Source organism: Myxine glutinosa, chromosome 12, assembly GCF_964187855.1.
Source record: "Myxine glutinosa chromosome 12, kmMyxGlut1.1, whole genome shotgun sequence".
NCBI classification, from domain to species: Eukaryota; Metazoa; Chordata; class Myxini; order Myxiniformes; family Myxinidae; genus Myxine; species Myxine glutinosa.
This window is the reverse complement of record NC_136272.1, coordinates 86837501-86863701: the sequence shown is the minus strand read 5'-3', so window position 1 is coordinate 86863701 and position 26201 is coordinate 86837501. Positions and strand designations below refer to the sequence as shown.

The 26201-nt window shown below is 43.5% G+C and overlaps 2 protein-coding genes across 2 annotated transcripts in view; both read left to right on the top strand.

The window, feature by feature from the left end:
- The window catches only part of LOC137437572 (neo-calmodulin), a 29290-nt gene extending 11851 nt beyond the window's left edge, over nucleotides 1-17439 (top strand). Inside the window, exons 2-6 of the mRNA XM_068132006.2 lie at nucleotides 1995-2025; nucleotides 4246-4389; nucleotides 15584-15690; nucleotides 16470-16605; nucleotides 17035-17439. Coding sequence (XP_067988107.2) covers nucleotides 1995-2025; nucleotides 4246-4389; nucleotides 15584-15690; nucleotides 16470-16605; nucleotides 17035-17063 — 447 coding nt within the window. The 3' untranslated portion in view covers nucleotides 17064-17439. The remainder of the gene's footprint in view (nucleotides 1-1994; nucleotides 2026-4245; nucleotides 4390-15583; nucleotides 15691-16469; nucleotides 16606-17034) is intronic.
- Nucleotides 1-26201, top strand: part of LOC137437582 (mRNA-decapping enzyme 1B) — a 226631-nt gene that overhangs the window by 40376 nt on the left and 160054 nt on the right. The gene's annotated exons all lie outside the window — the stretch shown is intronic.

Here is a 26201-nt window from a genome sequence, read left to right as displayed (position 1 = left end):
TCACAAAGTCTGCTGCTCCATCCTTATTCGAACTAGCAGCCTCTCCATGCATAACAACACTGTGGATCCCACTTCTTCTCTTAAACTTTTCAAACCACCCCCTACTAGCCTTAAACTCATCACCATCAGCACTACTTCCAGGCAAGTCTTTTATAAGGTCACCGTGCAGGAGCTTCGCTTTCTCACAGATAATGCCCTCAGAGATGGCAGCACCAACCAACTGTTTCTCATTTATCCAAACTAAGAGGAGTTTTTCCATCTCCTCCATAAACTTCGATCTCCTAGGGGTCAGAGTCGTAACACCTTTTGCCACATCAGCTGCTTTAATCACTTCCTTATTTTTCAAAATCGTACACACGGTCGATTTCGGCATCTCGAACATAGCAGCGAGATCCATCACACGCATACCGCCCTCATGCTTAGCGATAAGTTGTTTCTTCACCTCAATTGTCGCTCTCACCGCCTTCCTCTTATTCTTATTGCCTTCACTGCTCTTCTTAGGTGCCATGGTGAATGGGTAAGGGTTATCTTCAAAGAAAAAAAGCACAAATCAAGGTGAAAACACGAGGTAAACTAGCGACGAACACACGAGAGATGCTGCCAGAACTAGTACAACCGACGAACTGAAGGAACAAAGCGACTTCCGGGTTGTGCATGCGGGAGCAGGCGTGGGTGATGCTGCGCGAAGATGCGCGGGAAATATGAACGACGCTCGCGGCGGGAAATATGAACGACCCTAACGCTATGTTGGCGGTTCGGTTATAGAAATACATTCGGAATTAGGGACAAAATTTTCTCGAATTTACGGTTCGGAATTAGAGTAGTTCGAGATGAGGGGCGTTCGGAATTAGGGGGTCACTACTGTACTTGTTTTCTTCTCCAATTTCATTGCTGTGGTTTTACAATGGTTTATTAGAAAACACAAAATAACAAATCTTTCTGCAGTGTTCCCGCTCCAGACTCTGAGGTGCACCGAAACCGGGCTTTGGGGAGGTAGTACGTAACAATATATATATATATATATATATATATATATATATATATGCAAATGAGGGAATCAAAGGCGAGGAAGCAGAGTTTCCATTGGATTTCTTGTGGACTTTAAGGGGAAAAGGTGAGGTGGAGTGGAGGTGGTATACTCTTTTGGTATGATACTTCCTTTTTTTGTTTTGTGCAACTCAGAAACAAAGTGAAAACAATCAAAATACTAGAACAGCACTCTGTAGAGCGCATACCCACACCAGGCTGAACAGTTTATGTTTTTTGTATCCCACTGATATGCCGGATCTGGATTCGGACCTGAACCAAAATCTGATCGGCTTGTTCTTGTCACCTAACCAGCTCATCCACCACGTTTAGTCATAACTCGTCCTTCACTTTTTTACATTTCACGTTATTTATATATATATACAGTATATATATATATATATATATATATATATATATATATATATATATATACATACATATACATATCCTTTTGGCCCGATCTCTCAATGGTGAAGAATCACTTGGAAATTAAATAATTCTCGTATCTGAATCCATATTCAGATCGTCACTAAAATCGAATAATTTCGTCCTTCTCACATACACTACCTCTCTGCATCATTTCGTCCAAATCCGTCCACAACCTTTTGAGATATCTTGTTCACAGACAGACAGACAAACAAACAGGGGTGAAAACATAACCTCCATGCAGTTTTGGTGGTCACTTTGGCATCTTATTTGAAGAATGCTGTAGACTCCATGAAGTTGTGGTTCCGGCAGGAAGTTTCCTTGAGGTGGAATTTCCTGAACTGGACCCATTTTCCATTTAAAACTTACATGATGGAGCTAAATGTGCAACAGTATATTGAAATTAAACAAAATGCAAAGTGAAATATTTTGTCACATTGGGGTTGCAGGAACCTGTAACTTCCTTTCAAGGGGAAATTGAGTGATATTGCTTAAAGCATGATGTATTCAAACTAATTTTTTTTCATTTCACTTCACAGGCTGATCATCTTACAGAGGAGCAAATTGCAGGTACATTCAATGCCATTATTTATGTATTTGTAATATGTAGATTGCTGTTTGGAAGGATAAACATCAGTGAAAGGTCAGAATTAGTGATCTCTTTTAGAATTGGTGATCTCTTTTAGAATTGGTGAATTCTTTTAGAATTGGTGATCTCTTTTAGAATTGGTGATCTCTTTTAGAATTGGTGATAGCTCTTTTAGAATTGGTGATCGCTCTTTTAGAATTGGCGATCTCTTTTAGAATTGGTGATTGCTCTTTTAGAATTGGTGATCGCTCTTTTAGAATTGGTGATCTCTTTTAGAATTGGTGATCTCTTTTAGAATTGGTGATCGCTCTTTTAGAATTGGTGATCTCTTTTAGAATTGGTGATCTCTTTTAGAATTGGTGATCTCTTTTAGAATTGGTGATCTCTTTTAGAATTGGTGATCGCTCTTTTAGAATTGGTAATTGCTCTTTTAGAATTGGCGATCTCTTTTAGAATTGGTGATCGCTCTGTTAGAATTGGCGATCTCTTTTAGAATTGGTGATCGCTCTTTTAGAATTGGTGATCTCTTTTCGGATTGGAAATCACTCTTTTAGAATTGGCGATCTCTTTTAGGATTGGTGATCACTCTTTTAGAATTGGCGATCTCTTTTAGAATTGGTGATCACTTTTAGAATTGGTCATCTCTTTTAGAATTGGTGATCTCTTTTAGAATTGGTCATCTCTTTTAGAATTGATGATCTCTTTTAGAATTGGTCATCTCTTTTAGAATTGGTGATCTCTTTTAGGATTGGTGATCACTCTTTTAGAATTGGTGATCTCTTTTAGAATTGGTCATCTCTTTTAGAATTGATGATCTCTTTTAGAATTGGTGATCGCTTTTAGAATTGATGATGTCTTTTAGAATTGGTGATCACTTTTAGAATTGGTGATCTCTTTTAGAATTGGTGATCACTTTTAGAATTGGTGATCTCTTTTAGAATTGGTGATCTCTTTTAGAATTGGTGATCGCTTTTAGAATTGATGATCGTTTTTAGAATTGGTGATCGCTTTTAGAATTGGTGATCTCTTTTAGAATTGGTGATCACTTTTAGAATTGGTGATCTCTTTTAGAATTGGTGATCTCTTTTAGAATTTGTGATCTTTTTCAGAATTTGAAGCCTGGTATTGTCTTAACGGTTCAGGTGGCTGGCTTAAAGTCTCAGTGTCCTGAGTCTGGGCCACTGTTGTGCTATTAGAAACAAGAGCAAGAATTTCTTTGCACTACATGTCCCCTACCCGTCCCAATGAATATTCTTATTCCAAGCAAAAACGGCATAACTCCGTGAAAAATTGCTGAAACTCAAAAAACCTTTTCTGTAACTTATCAAAATAAAGCCATGTACCAAGTTTCAGTTGAATATGTTGGAGGGTATGGGGAAAAAGTGCAGAAAACCACAGGTGGGATGGACAGATAGATGAAGACCAAACATGCAGTCCCCTCTGGGTAATGGACATCAGGTGGGTTGGTTCAGCCTGTCATTATTCCGACATCGGCAAAATGAGTAGCAGCTTATTGGGAAGAAGGATCCATTCGAGTATTGTGCGTCAGAGTGGTGACCCATGTGGGATTGTGCCCCCTGGGCAAGGAAAAAATACTTTGGCAGCTCTATGCATCTGAAGATGGGAAAGGAGTGTTTTTTTTGTTTGTTTGTTTTTTATATACAACATCGAGGCTCGTGTACGAGCTAACATGATTCACAAAATGATAAACTGACACATAAAACATAAGATAAAGGGAGCGGGAGACAAGATGGGGAGAGAGGGAAGCACACAAGTACAACATTTGAGAGCAGGGACAGAGGGAGATCTGTGGAAGGGAAAGGGCTTGGGGGGAGGAGGCACGGGAAGGGGGGGGGGGGGGGGAGGGGTTGGAGAAGTATAAAACAGATGGACATTGCTCAGACTTCCAAGAAAGAAGTCGGAATTTCAAAAAAGTGGATCTGGGGTGAATTAACAGGGGTAGAAAAGATCAAGGTTTTGAATGGGGGAAGACAAGATAATTTGTGATATTTGTGATATTCTTCTTTAGAATTTGTGATATTTTGAAAGAACTTTTGATGTCTTTTAGAGTTGGTGAGCTATTTTGGAATTTGTGCTCTTTTTTAGAATCCGTGATCTTTTTTAGAATCCGTGATCTTTTTTAGAATCGGTGATTTTTTTTTACAAGGTATTGCTTGTTTGTTGACTGCTGTGCTTTGCAGAATTCAAGGAAGCATTCTCACTCTTTGATAAGGATGGTGATGGTACAATCACCACAAAGGAGTTGGGGACAGTCATGCGGTCTCTTGGCCAAAACCCCACAGAGGCAGAACTGCAGGACATGATTAATGAAGTTGATGCTGATGGTATACTCCTGGGGAAAATGGGGTCTCTGGGTGTGGGGATAGGGGTGGCAGGTTTTTGGGGGCTTGCTTTTATCTTAATAAACAATAATATTTTTGAATTAGACTGCCAGATTGAAGAATTCAACTGCCAACTGACAAAGGTTTAAGCTGCATCATCATTTTGACATCCGTTCATCCTGTAATTTTAATCTACTGTGGGGAGTGGATCACATGCTCACCATTAATAAATAGTCCTCAGGATGGCAGCAATCCATGCAGTAAATTGATGCAGGCCGATTTTAATGAGTGATAATGCCCTGCTGGGTGTGGTTGCTGTCGACTTGTTGTTTGTTAAAAGGCCTTGTGCTCTTTTCAGTGCAGTATGATATATTGAGTATGTATGTATGTGAGAATATATGTATGTATGTATGGATGTGTGAATGTATGGCAACCGTGCAAAACCGTTGCGAAACCGTTGCAAAAGGCACAATTAAATGCATGATCCCCATATGTATGTATGTATGTAAGTGAATGTAAGTATATATTGTTCATGTCGGTGGGGTAGTGATATGCAGAGTCAGGTACATTTGTATCGGTAGATGCTCCGATGATTGTGACAAGAACCACCACCATGTAATAAGTAGAATATTTGTTTCGACCGAATGTCGGATTAAGTGTTACATGTGGCCATACGAGGATGGTCCTTGTGTTAACTAGTTGTAGGGGTTATGGAATAAGTGACCTTGTTCGTAATTTACTTCCCTTCGTCCCGTATGGCACCGCATCAGACACATAAATTAGAAAATGCCCATTAAACAGCACTCAGACAACAAAACCACCAGGAAGCCAGGATAGTGATCGCTGCTGCTAATTACACCACTGCAAAGCACACATCGAAGACAAGCAGGCCAAATGCCACACCTCAAGGGGTCATCATTGTGTTACGTGTTCCTCCCCGACCTCCTGGTCTCGGTATACCTCCGAACCCCGAGAGGAGCCACGGCAGAAAAATATGTTATTCCGTGTCAAAATAAATATTGAAACCACACCAATGGTTATCAACAAGCAAATCATATATTAAAAATCACACAGAAATAACAATACAACAAGGATAGCAATCAACAATACAATCAATATGGTACCATCTGCTAAGGTAACGTAACACACTGCACTCCCAGTGAATGAAACAGAACACTCCTCAATGTCTCTATAACTCAAAGGTGATCCCGGTGAAGAGGCGATGAGGCGAAGAGGCGATGCGGCGAGTAATGAGGTGAAGGCAGAGCAAAGCCACGGCAAACTGGCGGCGAAAAGGGAAATCCCCGAAGGCGCGAACCAGACATGCACATTCACGGTTCAATCTTCGAATGCCGCTTTGTGCACACCCATCCCCGGCAAACGACCGGAGGGTGAGACAAGCTGACGCGGCAAAACCTTTGTCAGTGAACGACGCGCGAGGTTCAAAATGGCCGACGGCTCTTACGTGAGTCGAAACGACCTGGCGGGGAATTCTTCGAAACCTCAACGCCTAGACCTGACTACGCAGGTTTTTAATCCTACAGCGATAACGCCGATCGCAGGAAATTCCTTTCAATGACTCAAAGTTCACTTGCGACGTTCACTCGACCACGCTAGCTACAGAGCTTCAAGCCACCTGCCTCGTTCCACCTTTCTTGTCACGCCCTCTTCCTCTTCTCTCCTCATCTTCCGGTTCTCGATCCGGTTTCCTGTTTCATTTAAAATATTAACCCTTTTCGCCTTTTAACAACAATAACCTTACCTTTTAACAACAATAATCGCCGTTTCCTTCAAACCCCAATAATAATAATAATAATAATAATAATAATAATAATACATAACCAGAAATGTTTCAAGTGGATGAAAACCATACCCACGGAAGTGCCGAATCCGTAACACTCCCCCCCCCCCCCCCTCAAGAAAGAAAGTTTGAACACAGCTAAAACTTTCTTTGCAGGCCAACTCTTTGAACAAACAAAAGTAAACTCCCAACCCAAATCATCAATTCCCGTGAGCAACAATAATCAATCTCCCAAAATAAAGCGACAAAATTTCACACAACCCCCAGAGATTTCCAAAGTTAATGCACTCTGGACAAAGCATCAGCAACGACAGTGTCCCTGCCCTTTGCATGTTAAATTTCCCCGTTGGACTCCTGCAAAGCCAAACTCCATCTCATCGCCCTCTGATTTTACTTGTCGTTTCTTTTGAACTAGGGCATGCCCGTACTATATATATATCTAAAATTATATCCCCCCCCTGTATTTACATGAAATGGTTTGGTCCATTCGCAAAGCCAAAGCGAACGGCTTGCGAGTACGGTGACAATCCCCCCCCCTCTATTTACATGAAATGGTTTGGTCCATTCGCAAAGCCAAAGCGAACGGCTTGCGAGTACGGTGACAATCCCCCCCCCCCCCCGCTCTATTTACATGAAATGGTTTGGTCCAAAGCGAACGGCTTGCGGAGTTTGGTAAATAAATCGCCATAGCTCGGTAACTACTTCTCCGATTAATATGAAACCTTGAAAAGGCACATCCTCAGGTCCCCAGCAATATACCTGGCAAGTTTCAAGTATATCGGACCCGTGGTTGTCGAGAAACAGCGGTCACAGACACACACACATACACACACACATACACACACACATACACACGGAGATTACTGGAATTATAGATAGATGAAGGTTAAGGAGTTGTGATCAAAAACCCAAAGTCAAGCAAATGTACAGCACTTTTTCCGGGAGGCCGAGCTGAGAGCCAGGTTCCATGGTGGTTGGGTGGTGAGGCCTGGAAGTATTCACTGCATGGACGCCTTTAGGAACGTGGAGTTCACGGTTAATCCGTGTTGGAAAGTTCACTACATGGACGCCTTTAGGAACGTGGAGTTCATGGTTAATCCGTGTAGGAAAGTTCACTACATGGACGCCTTTAGGAACGTGGCGTTCACGGTTAATCTGTGTAAGAATCTCGGCTCGGCTGCTCCGCAGCATTCAGTGCTTCAAATCTTCCGAACTTTCATAATAATCACGGTTGGACCGCTTGTCACTGTAGTCACATGAATAGCGGTCTCCTTCTCGGCCACTACTCTGATAATCCTTCCTTGGGGCGCTGCCGTAACTCTGGGAGCCTCCATAATAATATCGATTGCGGCCACCACCAAAACTACTACACCGTTGTCCTCCTCTGTAGCCCCCTCGACGCCTACGGCATGCCTCCTCTACGGCTATGGTCCGACCATCCAAATCCTTGCCATTCCAATCCTTCTCTGCCTCTTTGGCGTCCTTTGTGTTTTCAAACGTGACAAAGCCAAACCCTCTTGACTTTTGCGTTTCCCTGTCTTTTACCAGCCGCACATCCAAAAGCGGTCCATATTTGCTGAAGACAGAGGTCAGAACTTCTTTCTTTGTTTTGAAGTTCAGTCCACCTACAAATAGCTTGCCAAATTTGCCGCCATCCCCGACGGGTGTGGTGGTAGTTTCCCTACTGGGCTTTTTAATAACCATCGGGTTACCAGAAACTTGACCACCGGCCAAATCATTACCGATAACAAAAGATACTCCCTCTACAGGAAGAGTGGCTTGTAAACCTACGGTGACCGGTCCTGACACCAAATCAGACTCCAAATGGATGACGTGAAGTGGAGCTCTAACACAGCCACCAATCCCCTGTAAACGAACACTATCACCAGTTGCCGTCTCCTCGGACAATGGCAAAATGCCTTCAAGCATTAAAGATTGATGTGCTCCTGTGTCCCTCAATACCCTAACCGGTCTCTGGTTAGATGAGTCTCCAACCAGTGACGCAAACCCCTCTGAAATAAATGGTTGGTAACCTTTTTGAGGGCGATTTCTCACATTTGCCATTGCATTCGGAGTTGTACTAGGCGAACTCCGCTCCTGATTTTCCTTTTCCAGAGCATAACAGTGGGACATCAAGTGTCCAGGTTTATGGCAAAAAGCACAAGTAGGCCCGAAGGTGAACCTCGTGGTCTGCCTCAAGCCCCCCGGAAGATGGGTCTGTCTTGGAACCATAGTCTTCTGATTTCTAAAAGTTGTGGTATCAGAGTTGTCCCCATTGTCATCTCGAGGCCGCCCCCATGCATTTTCGTTCTCCGCACCGGATGTACCATAGCTCCCCTGTTTAAGTCTAGGCGAGAAGTTAGGTTTGTGGAACCCCATCCTGTGTGTTAAGGCATAGTCATCTGCCATGGTTGCTGCCTCATACAACTTTGGTACTTTCCTTTCCTCCAGATGTACTTTAATGTCCTCATGGACACACTGTTGGAATTCCTCCACCAGGATCAATTGTCGCAATAGTTCGAAGTCTTTCCCAACCCCTTTTGAATCACACCACCGATCAAACATGGTTTCTTTCATTCTGGCAAACTCCACATGGGTCTCACTCTCCCTCTTCCTGGCATTCCGGAATTTTTGCCGTTAAGCTTCAGGGACCAATTCATAGGCTTTGAGAATGGTTTTCTTCACTATCTCATAATTTGCACATTGGTCAATCGGTAAAGCCGAATAAATATCTTGAGCTTTACCCACCAGAACACTTTGCACTAACATGGTCCAGGACTCCTCAGGCCAATTTAGCAGTTGAGCCACTTTCTCAAAGTGTGAAACAAAATTGGCTACCTCCTTTTCATTGAAGGGTGGAACCAGCCTCACATGTCTGCCAACATCCCAGGTGTTCTGACTAGATCTCGAACCAGTCGGCATGGATGGTACCTCTCCCCGTTCTTTCATTAAATCCAGCTCCTTGAGTTTAATTTCCTGCTGAAGCGCCATTTCACGGTCCTTTAACTCCCTTTCAGCTTTTCTCTCCTCTGCTTCGAGTTCCCTTGCAGCTCTCCTTTCCTCTGCTTGTTCCTTTTCTCTTCTCTCTTCGAGTTCTCTTTCAACTCTCCTTTCCTCTGCTTTTTTCTCTTCTAACCTTTCCTGGCTCTGCAATTACATCTCCAGTTTCCGGAGCTCCACATTTTCTTGTTCCTCGGGTAAGCAATCCAAGGCTCCCTCTTCCCATGTTCCTCGTCCCACCAGAGCTTTTATCACCAATCTCTGCATCTCTGCTTTCCTCATATTCGCTCAGACCTCCAAGCTAAAATGTCTGGCCAATACCAAGAGTTCCGATTTTAATAACGCTCGGAACTGTGCCTCACTAAGGGTCACTGCAAACTTCTCTGCGTCAAACTCCATGGTGACTATCCGTTAGCACCTGTTAACCTTCACACACACAAAAAAAAAGATATATATATATTAATTTTTTGGAAAAATTTGGGAATGCTGGAAAATATTCCAAAATTGGAAAAATTGGGAATGCCAGGGAATTCTTTGCTGGACGAAATTTAAGGAATTTAATCCACCATTCGCGATTTAGGGAATTTATTCAGCAAAGCCGAGTCCCCAATTTTTCCACAGTACAAACCCCCAACTTCAATCTGGGTCAATCCCAAATGGATGTTTTTAGGGAATTAAATCCCGGACGAAGACCCAATTTCGAGCCCACGAGTCAATTGGACGAGCCCCCAATTTCTGCTACGTGTTCCTCCCCGACCTCCTGGTCTCGGTGTACCTCCGAACCCCGAGAGGAGCCACGGCAGAAAAATATGTTATTCAGTGTCAAAATAAATATTGAAACCACACCAATCGTTATCAACAAGCAAATAATATATTAAAAATCACACAGGAATAACAATACAACAAGGATAGCAATCAACAGTACAATCAATATCTCTTAAGATGGTACCATCTGCTAAGGTAACGTAACTCACTGCACTCCCAGTGAATGGAACAGAACACTCCTCAATGTCTCTATAACTCAAAGGTGATCCCGGCGAAGAGGCGATGCGGCGAGTAATGAGGTGAAGGCAGAGCAAACCCACGGCAAACTGGCGGCGAAAAGGGAAATCCCCGAAGGCGCGAACCAGACGTGCACATTCACGGTTCAATCTTCAAACGCCACTTTGTGCACACCCATCCCTGGCAAACGACCGGAGGGTGAAACAAGTTGACGCGGCAAAACCTTTGTCAGTGAACGACGCGCGAGGTTCAAAATGGCCGGCGGCTCTTACGTGAGTCGAAGCGACCTGGCGTGGAATTCTTCGAAACCTCAACGCCGATACCTGACTACGCAGGTTTTTAATCCGACAGCGATAACGCCAATCGCAGGAAATTCATTTCAAGGACTCAAAGTTCACTCGCGACATTCACTAGACCACGTTCGCTATGGAGCTTCAAGCCAGCCGCCTCGTTCCACCTTTCTCGTCACGCCCTCTTCCTCTTCTCTCCTCGTCTTCCGGTTCTCGATCCGGTTTCCTGTTTCATTTAAAATATTAACCCTTTTCGCCTTTTAACAACAATAACCTTACCTTTTAACAACAATAATCGCCTGGTGTTGGGCTAGTAGCTAGGGCGCCGGCTTAGGATATTAGGATCCTGGGTTCGAATCCCGGTCGATCGCTGAATTAACGCCAGGGGGGTTGACTCAGCCTGTCATCCTTCCGAGGTCGGCTAATTGAGTACCAGTGCACTGGTAATTCCCTGTTTGTCGTTAAAGGCGGCAAAAAGGGTTGGCGTCAGGAAGGGCATCCGGCCGTAAAACATTGCTTCAAAAAGGGGACCAAAAAACAACAACAACCACGGTTCCCGAAAAAGGCCAACCCCCGCTTTGCGGGGAAAAATGGCCTCTAAAGGTGGTTATTTTTTATTTATATAATCGCCGTTTCCTTCAAACCCCAATAATAATAATAATACATAACCAGAAATGTTTCAAGTGGATGAAAACCACACCCACGGAAGTGCCGAATCCATAACAATTGGTCAGGGCTTTGAGTGACAACCAGGATTATTAAGAAGCAAGACACTGGTTGGTGGTGTGCGGCAGATGACGTCAGAGCCTGTCGATAAAAGAACGCGCTGGCGGACATTTCCTTCCTCTTGCTTCTTCCCGTTCTGGATGCGTTCATGAGCGGTCGCCCTTCTCCTTCGCGTTTTGAGTTTTCTTCTTCTCATTTGTCCTTCCCGCTTTGTTCCTCCTGGTTTTTCTTCGCCTTTCGCCGACGGACCGATTTGCGCTTCGCTCCCTGCAAAAAGGGCATGGATGGATGGAAAGGCGCCGAGTGAACCAGCCGCGTCCGAGTCTGGCTGGTGATCGGCGGGAGGCGGAAGAGCTGCGGACGGAGGGTTGCCGTTTTGCCGGTGAGGCTGGAGGAGCGAACGCGAGAGGCCTGTTTCGCACCAGCAGGAGTGGCCTGGTGAGACGGGGCGGACTGAGGCCTAGTTCCCGCCAACGAGCAAGCGGTTCCCGCCAGGGCCTCGGACGATCCTGACAAGATATTCCAGCAGGCCTGAGTTAAGTCCACTAAATAATCTACACCATTTTATTTTTCACCTCTTCATTTTATCCCCTGTCTGAGTGCAAATCTGTTTGCAAGGAGCGTCCAATTTAGGACTTTAGTTTCCCTGTCGCATTTTCTTGTTATCGATATAGTCTTAAATAAACCCTTTTGTTATTTCCTGTACATTTTAAATCCGCCTGGTTTGAGTTACTTTTTGCAGGTTGAAGACTGCCCAGAAGGATCGCTCAGGTAAGACCCTTCATTCCTCCTCTTCCTTTTATTCCTCCGGCGATATTCGCCTGATCATCGCCTCGGAGTTAAAGCTTGCTTTGGCTATTCGTGATCCCAGTGGTGTTCACCTGGGGAATCACACGGCAATATGTATGTACGTACAGTCACGTGAAAAAGTAAGTACACCCCATGTAAAGTTTTGACTTTTTCAACATATTTCAACATACAGCTATTTGATCTTCAGTTCAACAATATTGATAGATAAAGGTGATATAATACAACAAATATCATGAACATTTACATTTTATAGTCCTTTGAAGCAAGGAGAATTTTTGAATGGAGAGAATGAATGGGATGGCAACATAGAGAGTAACCCAGTTTTAGGACAGGCAGAGAAGATAACTGAGAAGGAAGTTGAGGAAGCGATAAAAGCAATGAAGAGTAGAAAAGCGGGAGGGCTGACAGGAGTTGTGGGAGATATGTTGAAGGCAGCAGGAAGTTGGGGTGTGAAGAGAATGACAGAGATCTGTAATCTGGTGGTGAAAGAAGGCCGCATTCCAGTGGATTGGGAACTGAGTACCCTCGTCCCTCTATACAAGGGGAAAGGTGACCCTCTGGACTGTGGCTCGTATCGAGTGATAAAGTTATTGGAGCATGGAATGAAGGTATTCGAAAGGGTGTTGGAGAGGAGGATAAGGAAGAAAGTGAAGATCGACAAAATGCAGTTTGGATTTATGCCAGGAAGGGGAACGACAGACGTGCGTTTTATTGCAAGGCAGTTGCAGGAGAAGTACATGGAGAAGAGGAAGAAGTTGTTTCTTGGGTTTGTTGATCTGGAGAAAGCATTCGATAGGGTTCCACGCAAAGTAGTGACATGGGCATTGAGGAAGTTAGGAATGGAGGAATGGTTGATCAGAGTAGTGATGGCAATGTACAAAAGAGCGTGCACAGCTGCAAGGACGAAGGACGGGAACAGTGGTGAGTTTGAGGTGAAGGTGGGAGTGCATCAGGGGTCGGTACTAAGTCCACTACTATTTGTAGCTGTGATGGAGGTGCTGGCTCAGAACGTAAAGGAGGGTTTACCGTGGGAGTTCTTGTATGCAGATTATCTGGTGTTGATTGCGGAAAGTATGGATGGACTGAAGGAAAAGATGAACAAGTGGAAGGAATGTATGGAGACAAAAGGTCTGAAGGTGAATATCAGAAAGACAAAGGTAATGGCACGTGGTAAAGCTTGTGGTGAGGTGGAAAGAACTGGGAGGTGGCCGTGTGCTGTGTGCAGGAAGGGTGTCGGAGTGAACTCCATTCAATGTACAATGTGCGTTGAGTGGGTTCATCAAAAATGTAGTGGTCTGAGAGGGTCATTAACCAGTGTGGCAGCTACATTCAAATGTAAGGTGTGCACAGAGGGAGCTGCAGATGGAGGAAATGTTGAGTTGGATCTTGGAGACAGCGTGAAGCTGGAAGGTGTGAAAACATTTTGCTACCTCGGAGACATGCTGAATGGAGAAGGTGGATCAGACTCGGCAACGGTTGCTGGAGTGAGATGTGCATGGAAGACGTTTCGGGAACCGAGTGGCGTGCTGATGAGGAGGGGAGTGTCGTTGAAGCTGAAGGGAAAGGTGTATGCTGCATGTGTGAGAAGTGTTATGATTTATGGGAGCGAGACATGGGTAGCGAACGAAGAGCAGCAACGAAGGCTGGAAAGGGTGGAAATGCGAATGGTTCGGTGGATGTGCGGAGTATCATTGAGAGAGAGGAAGACAAATGATGAATTGCAAAAGATGATGGGAATAGAGCCTGTGATTGATGCTGTGAAGAGAAACAGGTTGAGATGGTTTGGTCATGTGTTGAGGAAGGATGAAAGTGACTGGTTGAGAAGAATGATGGAAATGAATGTAGAAGGAAGTAGAGGACGGTGAAGACCGAGAAAGACTTGGCTAAAGATGGTGGAAGAAGAAATGTGGGCAAGGGGGTTAACAAGGGGAGATGCAGAAAATAGGGCAAAATGGAGAAGACTGTCATGGGGACCACAAGGCTAACCCCCACTCTAGCAGGGAAAATGGCCTTAAAATGCATGTTGTGTTGTTGTGTATTTACATTTTGTCGTCCATTGTATAATTTCAATAAACATAAATGCAAATTTCGCATGTGGAAAAAGTAAGTACACCATTGGCTCTAATCGTTGGTATTGCCCCCTTTGGCCGAAACAACATCAAGTAGGCGTTTCTTATAACTGTCTACCAGTCTCTGACATCAACTGGGAGAAATTTTTGCCCACTCCATGTGGAATTCTTTCAGCTGTGTGATGTTTGAGGGGTTTCTTGCATGCACAGCTTGTTTCAAATCCCCCCACAACATCTCGATGGGATTTAGATCTGGGCTTTGACTTGGCCATTCCAGAACCCTCCATTTCTTTCTTTTCAGCCATTCCTTGATGGATTTACTGGTATGTTTAGGGTCATTGTCATGTTGCAAGGTCCGCCTTCGGTTGAGCTTCAACTTTCTGACAGATGGCCTCACATTATCCTCAAGAACCCTCTGGTACAATGAAGAATTCATAGTGGATTCTATGATGGTGAGCTGCCCAGGCCCTGATGCAGCAAAGCTGCCCCCAAACCATAATATTTCCACCACCATGCTTTACAGTTGGTATCAGGTTCTTGTGGTCAAATGCTGTCTTTGGTTTTCACCAAATATGTCTTCTGGTTCTGTGGCCAAATAGCTCTACCTTTGACTCATCTGTCCAAAGCACATTGTTCCAGAAGTGCTGGTCTTTGCCTCGGTGTTCATTGGCAAACTTTAGTCTTGCCCTGATGTTCTTTCTGGACAGCAATGGTTTTCTCCTGGCACACCTCCCATGTAGATCAAATTTGTGCAGCCTCTTTCTAATGGTAGACTCGTGCACTTTGACATAAACCGTGGCAAGAGCTACCTGTAGGTCCTGTGATGACATTCTGGGGTTCTTAGAGACTTCTTTCAGCATCTTGCGGTCTGCTCTCGTGCTGAACTTGCTGGGGCGGCCTGGCCTGAACAAGTTCGCAGTTGTTTGGAATCTTCTCCACTTGTAGATGATCTTCCGGACAGTCGAATGATTGATTTCAAATTGTTTGGAGATCTTTTTAAATCCCTTCCCAGACTCGTAGGCATCTATAACCTTCTTTCTGAAGGCCTCAGAGAGCTCTTTTGATCTCGGCATGGTGACGCCGCACACTTCAACAACAAAGAGCAAACCAAGCTAAATGTCTGAGGTTTAAATAAGACAGGTTCCTCCAAGATCCTCTCCAACGATGTTCTAATCATTTGCACCTGAGCTGGTGCACGTGATTCTAATTTTAGGTATTTGAAGTAGTGATAAATGTAGGGGTGTACTTACTTTTTCCACATGCGAAATTTGCATTTGTGTTTATTTAAATTATACAATGGACTACAAAATGTAAATGCTTCATGATATTTGTCATATTATATCACCTTTATCTATCAATATTGTTGAACTGAAGATCAAATAGCTGTATGTTGAAATATGTTGAAAAAGTATGTATATATATATCTTATTGGTGGTTGACATTTGCTTGGATAAAATATAATAATTTTGACTTCAGATTGATCAAAATTGCACTTCCAGGCAATGGAACAATTGATTTTCCCGAGTTTCTCACGATGATGGCACGAAAAATGAAGGATGCGGATGGTGAAGAGGAAGTCAGGGAAGCCTTTAGGGTTTTTGACAAGGTATAATGAAAGTCAAAGTTTTCTGCTCACCCGCCACTTTTGTCTTCCTCCAACCCCTGTCCTTTCTTCCAACCGTCGATTCATATATTTAATCTCCAAACTCAAATCCCACTCCTCTCTCGTCCGCACTGGAATCTCATCGACATTTGCAGTTGTATACGATATTTTATAATCGTCATTCCTTATATGTCTAGCTCTTGATATGTCTCTCCCAACTTCCTTAAACAAAGAAATGAATTGTAACACCTCTCGGCCTTCCAAATGTTTGATGCTATTTGTAACTCTAGTGGAAGTTATATAGTTTGTTGGTTGGCAAATGAAGCATAAATGCTCTACCGGGTCTTCATTAGAGGGCTAATTTTACCGTTGTTAACTCCTCGAGGAGTATGGCATGAAAATGAGAGGGGAGGGAGGAGGGGTAATTGAGGATCTAAAGCATGGAGAGGGAGAAACAGCTGTTTATATAAAGAACGATGTCCTTGAGGATTTCTTTTGACAATGCTTGACATCAACTTGGGTTTTGAAAGATGTTTCATCACCGCCCCAACCTCCTCTATCAAATTGAAATTTGATCATGAAAACTAATTTCTGAAATTGTTTTTATGTTAGTTTTAGAAGTTAGTTTTAGAAGTTATGTTAGTTTTTTGTTTCGGACGTCAGTTGTGACAATTTATTTTTAAAATTATTCGCAACTAAACTTGTCAGGCCGTAAACCTCCAGGTTTTCCGACATTATGTGTGTGGAGAGATTCTGAAGGTCAGTGGATGGTGTCTTGGCAGGATGGGAATGGTTTTATCAGTGCAGCAGAGCTGCGGCATGTAATGACAAATCTTGGTGAGAAATTAACCGACGAGGAAGTGGGTGAGATGATCCGGGAAGCAGACATCGACGGAGATGGTCAAGTCAATTATGAAGGTGTGTTTTGGTTGGGTTCCTGGTCTTGTTGAGAAAATCAATCATATGCTCATTTGACCTCATGCTCATTTTTATTTGTTTATGCATGTATGGCTCTCGAAGCCTGTACAAAAATTGCATTTCGGACATCGACGCAGTGGGAGGGAGATGTGTCTATGTCCACTAACTGCAAGGAAAAGAAACTGGAGAAACGACACAGTAGATGATATTTAAACCTCGGAGAATCATGAGTGCTAATGCTCAGATGGGAATGCCAATCGACAAACCACAAGCATGTTTTATTTTACCGTAATATAATTGTAAAAGTTGCATTTTTAAAACCACTTCCCATTATGAATTCTTTTCATGAATTTTTATTGTTTGAGACAAACTGATTTATTTTGTCTGGTTTATCACTGGTGATATAAGGTTGTTTTTTTTTTATTGCAGAGTTCATAAAAATGATTATGCTGAAATGAAAGAAGAATCGAATGTGCTGTGATAGTTCCTGAACTTTTTAACTTAAAATTCCTTCATCTTAGCCTTAATTTACAGGCTCTCATGCTCTGTGTAAATTCCTGTTTGTTGCATAAAATTGATGTGAAAAGGTGCTGTATCGCTATTTGTGGTGAAAGTGAGGCTTCTATGAACTATTTAACTGCAGTACTGTTTGCACATGTTCATGTACTGTTATTTGTGACTTTTAATAATCTTCTGGTGTCGTTTTTAAATACTTGGGTCTCGTTTGGTAACTCTGCCTTGTCATTGCGTTTGTTCTGAATAGCTGCCAAGGTCTAAAGCAGCAAAACAATGAAACATTTTGCAAATAAAAAGAGCAATGCGGTTGGAAGGAAAGCAGCCTTTTGAATCTGCTACCTGTAAGTGATGCACTGCTGTGATGCTCGGCTGGTTTGTGAGGCATGATTCCACTTAGAAATAATAAATAACTAGAAAACATCTCAAAATGCAAAGCCCGTCCGCGTTCCTTTTGTATTCAAACTAAACTTAAGGAAAACGCCAGAAAAAAAATAAAAACAATTATACATTTTATTCATAATATATTCTCCATATTCTCATAATAAAGGTTGTGGAAGATTTGATGACAAAGGTTCACTTGATAAAAATGTTATGGCCTTGACAGACACACTGAATCTCAATGGTAAATAAATAACAAAACACGAAAGCGATAAAAAACCGGGGCATCTCATGAATGAATATATATATGAATGAATGAATGAATGATCGTTTTAAGGCCATTTTCCCCGCTAGAGCGGGGGTTAGCCTTGCGGGCCCCATGAAAATCATGGTTCCCTGTTTGAGGCAATGTTTTTTATGGCCGGATGTCCTTCCTGACGCCAACCCTGGGTCACGCTCTTACGATGCGCAGGGATACGGTGTACCTATTCTAAATCCCGGTACACACCGTGATCATTCATCCCAGCAAGCTGGTACTCAATTTGCCGACTTCGGACGGATGACAGGCTGAGTCAACCCCCCTGGCGTTAATTCAGCAATCGACCGGGATTCGAACCCAGGATCCCGGGATTTGAACCCAGGATCCTAGGATCCTTAAGCCGGCACCCTAACCGCTAAGCCAATACCAGGGTTATAACTGAGGCATCTCATGCTGGACGCAATGTGGTGGGGGCAATTATGGGCTATTTATAGTTAGTATTATTGTGCCCTTTCACATTTTGACCCAATTTTTTTATTATTTTATCCATAATTTCATAAAGGTTTGTTGAAAAATTTATGACAAAAGCTCAAAAGTTATGGCCTAGACAGACGGACACACGCACAGAAGCGATTGAAAAAACCCCATCTCCCACTAAGTGGGGTGACAGGCCAACCAGCTTGCACAAATCCCCACAATTAAGAGCAGGATTCCCTTAAATGCATTAGTTTTATGGTACCGAGTATAAACCTCGTCATTGCCATGATGAAGTACTTTGATGTCAGCATGCAAATCTGCATTTGTGTTCACAACTATCGGAAATGCCTCTTTGCAACGCAAGTCAGGGGCCAAATCTTCCCCATTTTTCTCTGCTACCTGGATTTGTCAGGGCAGCGCAGTCACTTTCATAGTGACTTCATGCTCTTCATGCAGCAGAGTCTGGCTACAAGGCAGTAGTCATCACTGCTGAAGATACAGATGTGCTTGTTCTGTGTCTGGGCTTCAGAAAAGAAATACCATGTCCCATGTACCAGAAATATGGAACCCAAAACCGGACAAGGTTCCTTGACATTACTAAGCTAGGTCAGTCCCTGGGAGATAGTGTCTGCAATGCAATCATTGGTATGCATGCCTTCACTGGCTGTGATAGTCAGTGCCTTTGCAGGCCGTGGAAAGTTGGGCACACTAAAGCAAATAAAGTCTGAAAAGACCTACCAGAAGGTTTTCGGTGAGCTTGGACAGTCATGGGATGTGTCTGCAGAGCAGTTTCAGAAGCTACAAGAAATCACTTGTCGAATGTATTATATGTGCCTTCTACAAGCCCATCAGATGTGAATACACTCCGCTACCAACTTTTCTGCACCAGATATGGTCAACTACAGTCCAGTCAACTACCACCTTGTGAAGATAGCCTGTACATGCTGGTCTTCGTGCCAACTATCAAGCTGCCATCTGGAGACGATCTTTACAATGTCAACCCCTTGTACCAAGTCCCAAGGACCATGGATGGACCATAGATGATGATGGCAAACTGGCCATCGTGTGGATGCGTGGGTCACCAGCACCAGAAGCTGTATTGCAGTTCTTATCCTGTCAATGTGTGAAGTCTTGCAAATTCCCTGAGTGCCCATGTCTCAGCAATGGTTTGAAGTGCACAAACATGTGCAAACTAAAAACCTGTGGAAACCAACCAATTGAGGAAGAACTGGTTGCAGAAATAACAGATATCGATGTCGATGATGGTGATGATGAGTGATGCAATGGAGATTGAATCTATGATTTCATTCTGCAAATAAGAGACAGTTATAAATATCACAGCACCTATACTTCTATTTCATGATGCCTTGCAGTAGAAACAATTGACATGGAAGTTGGCATATCCTGGGAGTAGAATTTCATCAATTTCATCAATCCATTACCATGTACATGTACCCTAATTTTGTGTGTGTTTTGAAGGCAAAGAGTAAAAATGTGGAAATGTCTGATGTTGTTCTTGAATTTCATGCAATGTAAATGTATTCTACAACAGACTAACACATTTGAGACAGAAATATCATACTTTTGGGGGAGGTAAAAACAAAAACCACCTTTAGAGGCCATTTTCCCCCGCAAAGCGGGGGTTGGCCTTTTTCAGGAACCGTGGTTGTTGTTTTTTGGTCGCCTTTGGGGAAGGTAGCAAAGCTGTAAAAGATTATACCCGGTGAAAGTGCATTTTTGGTTCTGCCAGAGGGTGTGCCCATTCAAGACATGATAATTACTAATAAGCTACCTCTCTGGCAAGGTTATCATATCAAAACATAATCTAGGGATGTTGAACTATTAAAAAATGGCAACTATAATTTGCCCACCCAGATGGTACCGATACGTGAAATTTTGGGTCTGGGCCCATGGACTACCTGTGGAGCCGAATGTTATTACAAAGTATTGATTGTTCTTTTCTTTCTGATGGCTTGCGTTCCGTTTGTGTGACTGGTTGAGGAGAGTGATGGAAATGAATGTAGAAGGAAGTAGAGGACGGGGAAGACCGAGAAATACTTGGCTAAAGATGGTCGAAGAAGAAATGCGGGCAAGGGGGTTAACAAGGGGGAGAGATTGTCATGGGGACCGCAAGGCTAACCACCGCTCTAGCAGGGAAAATGGCCTTAAAATGCATGTTGTTGTTGTTGTTGTGTATCTCTTCGAGAATAGAGATGAGATGAGCTAAAAATGGTATGTGCTGCTTCCTTGCTTGATACTCAGCATTTGAAAAGGTTAGAGCACTTACCAACCATGGGTTGGCAACTATTGCACAAGCTTGGTGAGCCTAATTGACTCCTACTGCATTGAAGTTTCTTGTAAGGGAACTCATCTAATATATAAAGCTTTTTCTAATCATTCACGCACTCACCGACTCACTGATATAAATGTTCAGTACTTTCTCGGTGGGCTTGACATTTTGCACACTCAGGTAACTCAAAGCCACAATTCCAGGAAGAAAAATCACAAAACCGTCTGTGAACGAAAATATCCGTAAACAAGAGTTGGTTGGTGGGCCTCGCTCCCTCGACTGGGAGAGGGGCGGAGCTTGGACTGCACATAACTAAAGAGCTCAAACTGCTCACTCCCTCTTCATTTAATTGATTTATTTATTAAATTCACTGCAAATGCCCACTACAAAGGTTGCCCAAGGACATACGAGGAAGTTGGAGAAGAGAAGGCCATTTGGCCCATCATGCCTGCACCCTATCAACACCAAATGAATCCACTCCATCAGTTTCTTGGCTTATCTTCAATGGGGAGGGAATTGGAGGGCAGGAGTAGAAGGTGTGAGGAGAACAGTGGGACAGGCACCGGTTGATTTCAACTTTGATAACTAAAGAATAATTTATTCCTACACATTAAAGACATGCTTTGTAAGGTTAGGCCACGGATGATACTAGATGGTTGGCTAATCGGGGAATACTCTATTTAAAAAAGAAATCGTAAATATTTACATTAATTTAATTTGCCTTGAAGTAATCCACCAAGAAACCTAAACCCACTTTTGTCTACCAACGGAAAGCATGTGATGTGGCACATGTCACTGCTATTCATGTAACGTGCAACATAAAATATACCACATTTAGATAACTAGTACACCGGCTCCGTCGTGGAGGGGTATGAAGGGTCATGCTATTATCCTCTCTATGATATTGTTGCGGTTTTGGAACCCACACTTGTGTAAATATCCCATCATTAAAAGGTTAAAGGTTGCACCCCATAGTTAGGCCACAAGCAACACGTAGGTCACCATAGAACTTCAGTTATTTCATTAATATGTGTTTTAGATAAGGCCGTGTTTCCAATAGTTGAATCTGCGTTGTGTCAATCAAATAAGAAGTAGGCCCCATTCCATCCATTTTGCAACCTCCCTCTCCAAGCGACGCCATTACGTGCCTTTCAGTCTGCCCATGGCCCCTCCCAATTTGTTACGCGCCTTTGTTAGCTGCTCGCAGCCTCGCTGGGCTTCCGCCCAAACGCCGCCATAAGCCACGCGGTTAGGCCCGAGAAAGGGGGCGGAACGCCAAGAAGAAGGTGTGGCCACGTCATCAGCCGTCAAAGGCGTGGCCGGTAAGCCCTCACCAGCCAACCAGGGCTGAGGTGACATCACCGACAGGCGTGGCTTTTTGGCTCGCGGAGTGATCGCCGGTCCAGTTATATAAGCGCGAACGCAAAGCCCTTTCACAGGATTGCGTGAGAGAGCTCGCCTACACAGGACTTGTTGCAGGCGCGCGCGTTGTAACAGGACTCACTCGCTGGCGCTGTTAAGAGGACTTACGCGGAGAAGGACTAATGCGCTTGACTGTCGTGATTACAAAGAACCCTTATTGGAAGCGCGCATTACAGGACTGATGGGCGAGAGCGCATTGACAAGAACCTTATGAGATATACGGCGCGCTGATTAAGAGACTTTGGAGAGGGGGCGTTTGGCACGCGGGTGCACATATTACATACGCGACAGGACACCAGCTTCTCCCCGTTATATAAACTGTCCGGACGCGTTCCAATATACGCGGAGCTGCCTGCCGGGTTTCGCCCGCTGGACCGGAGTCAGCTGGAGCCTGGACCCCATCGCCGGACCCTCTATCTGACCATCCACCATCTACAATCCCCGTGTGAGTGTGTATGTTTGTCCTGGGTATTAAGTTAAGACTGCCATAAGACTGCCCTGTGTGCTGCTTCTTCCTCTACCTATCTTATACATTTTTTCGTTTTCTCTTCTCCTTCTTGTAAATAAATAATAATCCCATCTTTGTTCCTCCTATACTCTGGTTTCCTCTTGTCCGATCGCATCCGTCCTTTCTTCCATTGGGTAAACGTGGCACGACAGGAACCGCTATAATCGGGTTTAGTCCCATTGTTAACGGCCCGAGTCGCGGCTGTTTCAAAAGGTAATCGTACATGTTTGTGGTTTATAATATTTTTGGGGTGCCCCCACAAAAAGCCACGATAAGCTATTTATAAACATTAACACAGCATTTGGCGAAGGATGAAAAACCCCTTGGCGAGGAGGATATTATGAGTATTAATATTGTTTTGTAATAACATTATTATTATGCTATTAGCATAAGTATTGTTATTACTTTTGGTATTAGAAGTGGCCTTGCAAAATCGCTAAGATTAGATGTCTTAACACAGATATACACCTTAACACGGATTCCACCCAAGGTGGTAAACTCCCTTTGGGAGGGAAGCAAATGAAGTCCCTACAACCCGAAACATGTGACCCTTCGGCCTCCCGTCAAGTTTGGACGAGATTGCATAACTAATGGCCGAATGTATCGCAGTCAGACAGACAGACGTACAGACAGAGACACCAAATTGCGTATTTTAGTATGATAAAGGGAGCAGCGTATTCTTCTTCTTTGTTCATATGCAGCACAAGGCTGCAGGGTAGCATCATTGGCTGAGGATGTGGCTGTGCCAATGATTAGGGCAGGAATTGGAATTTGTTCAGGGTACCAGCGATAGCTCATCTACTCTTCACGAAGGACACCATGGGATATTTAAAGACAACCAACGAATGTTGTCAGACGGGACAGACGTTTAACGTCCATCTGAGGGACGGCACATACATTTATGACTCACACTGCAAATGGAACAGCACGGGATTAAAGTTTATGGCTGGGTCAGGATTCAAACCCAGGCTAGATAGGCTAGAGTATACATACCACTCGACCATCCTGTCAGCCCAGAAACATATTCACGAACTGGATCATTGCATATCAAAAACAACTAGAACGGCAATCGGTAGAGTGCATACCTCCGCCAGGCTGAACAGTTTATGTTTTGTACCTCACTGATAGGTTGGACCTGCATCCGGACCTGAATCAACATCTAATTGGCTTGTTCTTCTCACCTAACCAACTGATCCATCAAGTTTTGTCACAATCCGTGCACAAGGTTTTTTTTAAATATACAAGGTCTAGGCTCTTGGAACAGCTACGATACAGAACAGGACACAACATAAAGGCAACAGCAGGAGAAAGGGGAAACGCGAACAGGAGAGAGGAGGGAGATGGTAGACTGACATGGACAACAACGGATACAGGTAACAATGAGGGTTAGGGGAGAACGCACAGGGTGGAGAAGATGGATACATAAGCAAAATTTTGAGAGGGGCGGGGGTGGTCCAACAGGTGTAGAAAAGACCATGGCTTTGGATGGGGGATCACCTGAGACGGTGGTGAACAGCTGACTTGAAGACCCGGAGGGAAGAATTGGATCGAAGAGAGTGTTTGCGCGTAAATAAATTGTGTTCATTACACCATTTCTGGATCTGATGACTTGCCAGTAACCATTTTGTAAAAATGAATGTGCAGCATCTAACTCAATATGTCAGAAGGTGGTTCCACAGACAGGAAAATAGAGGAAAACGTTTTGAAATATCATACTATATATCGCTTTCCACCTTATCTGGATCTGCATCCGGATCGTAATCAAAATCGAATGAATTCGTCCTTGTTACACACACAACCTGTCCACCGAGTTTTGTCCATATCCATCCACAACTTCTTGAAATATCCTACTCACAGACAGACAAACAGGGGTGAACACATAACTACTACCCACCTTTGGTGGCGGAGGTAACAAACAACACCTGGTGTCTTCTCATGGTCTGCTCGGAGAAGATCCCTCTTTTTCCCCCCGAGAAACATATTTGGTTGTGTCACTAGTTTTCATTATCTCACCGTCCAAAACAGGTGTTCAAACTGTTGTGTTGCACAGTTGTAGTTAATATCACAACAGGCTTACATCTCCCTCTGTTGTCTATAAAGAGGAAAACCTTCAAGGTAAAATAAATAAATAAATATATTTATTTTTACCGTGTTTTCATTTTTAAACTAAATTTAAACACTATTATGGAATATATAACATTTTAAGATCGAATAACACTCATCTGCGCTGAACTGCAACAGTCCCCACAAAATCAAAACAATCGAGGTGACGATTCACGTTAACCGCCTCTCCTCACCCCAACTCCCCAAACCCCTCGAACAAAAGCTTTGTATGCTACCATGACAACTGCAAATGAGTCGAGACTCATAAGCAAATCGTGATAAGAGTGAAGAAGGGAACCCAATAATCATGTTACTTTATATGTCGTGCCTCATGCAAACCTACAGTCACGTGAAAAAGTAAGTACACCCCATGTAAAGTTTTGACTTTTTCAACATATTTCAACATACAGCTATTTGATCTTCATTTCAACAATATTGATAGATAAAGGTGATATAATATAACAAATATCATGAAACATTTACATTTTGTAGTCCATTGTATAATTTAAATAGACATAAATGCAAATTTCGCAGGTGGAAAAAGTAAGCACACCCCTACATTTATCACTACTTCAAATACCTAAAATTAGAATCAGGTGCACCAGCTCAGGTGCAAATGATTAGAACATCGTTAGAGAGGATCTTGGAGGAACCTGTCTTATTTAAACCTCAGACATTTAGTTTGGTTTGCTCTTTGTTGTTGAAGTGTGTGGCGTCACCATGCCTAGATCAAAAGAGCTCTCTGAGGCCTTCAGAAAGAAGGTTATAGATGCCTACGAGTCTGGGAAGGGATTTAAAATGATCTCCAAACAATTTGAAATCAATCATTTGACTGTCCGGAAGATCATCTACAAGTGGAGAAGATTCCAACCAACTACCAACTTGTTCAGGCCAGGCCGCCCCAGCAATTTCAGCCCGAGAGCAGACCGCAAGATGCTGAAAGAAGTCTCTAAGAACCCCAGAATGTCATCACGGGATCTACAGGTAGCTCTTGCCACTGTTGATGTCAAAGTGCACGAGTCTACCATTAGAAAGAGGCGGCACAAATTTGATCTACATGGGAGGTGTGCCAGGAGGAAACCTTTGCTGTCCAGAAAGAACATCAGGGCAAGACTAAAGTTTGCCAATGAACACCTCGGCAAAGTCCAACACTTCTGGAACAATGTGCTCTGGACAGATGAGTCAAAGGTAGAGCTATTTGGCCACAGTACCAGAAGACATGTTTGGCGAAAACCAAAGACATCATTTGACCATAAGAACCTGATACCAACTGTAAAGCATGGTGGTGGAAGTATTATGGTTTGGGGCAGCTTTGCTGCATCAGGGCCTGGGCAGCTCACCATCATAGAATCCACTATGAATTCTTCATTGTACCAGAGGGTGCTTGAGGATAATGTGAGGCCATCTGTCGGAAAGTTGAAGCTCAACCGAAGGTATACCTTGCAACATGACAATGACCCTAAACATACCAGTAAATCCACCAAGGAATGGCTGAAAAGAAAGGAATGGAGGTTTCTGGAATGGCCAAGTCAAAGTCCGGATCTAAATCCCATCGAGATGTTGTGGGGGGATTTGAAACGAGCTGTGCATGCAAGAAACCCCTCAAACATCGCACAGCTGAAAGAATTCTGCATGGAGGAGTG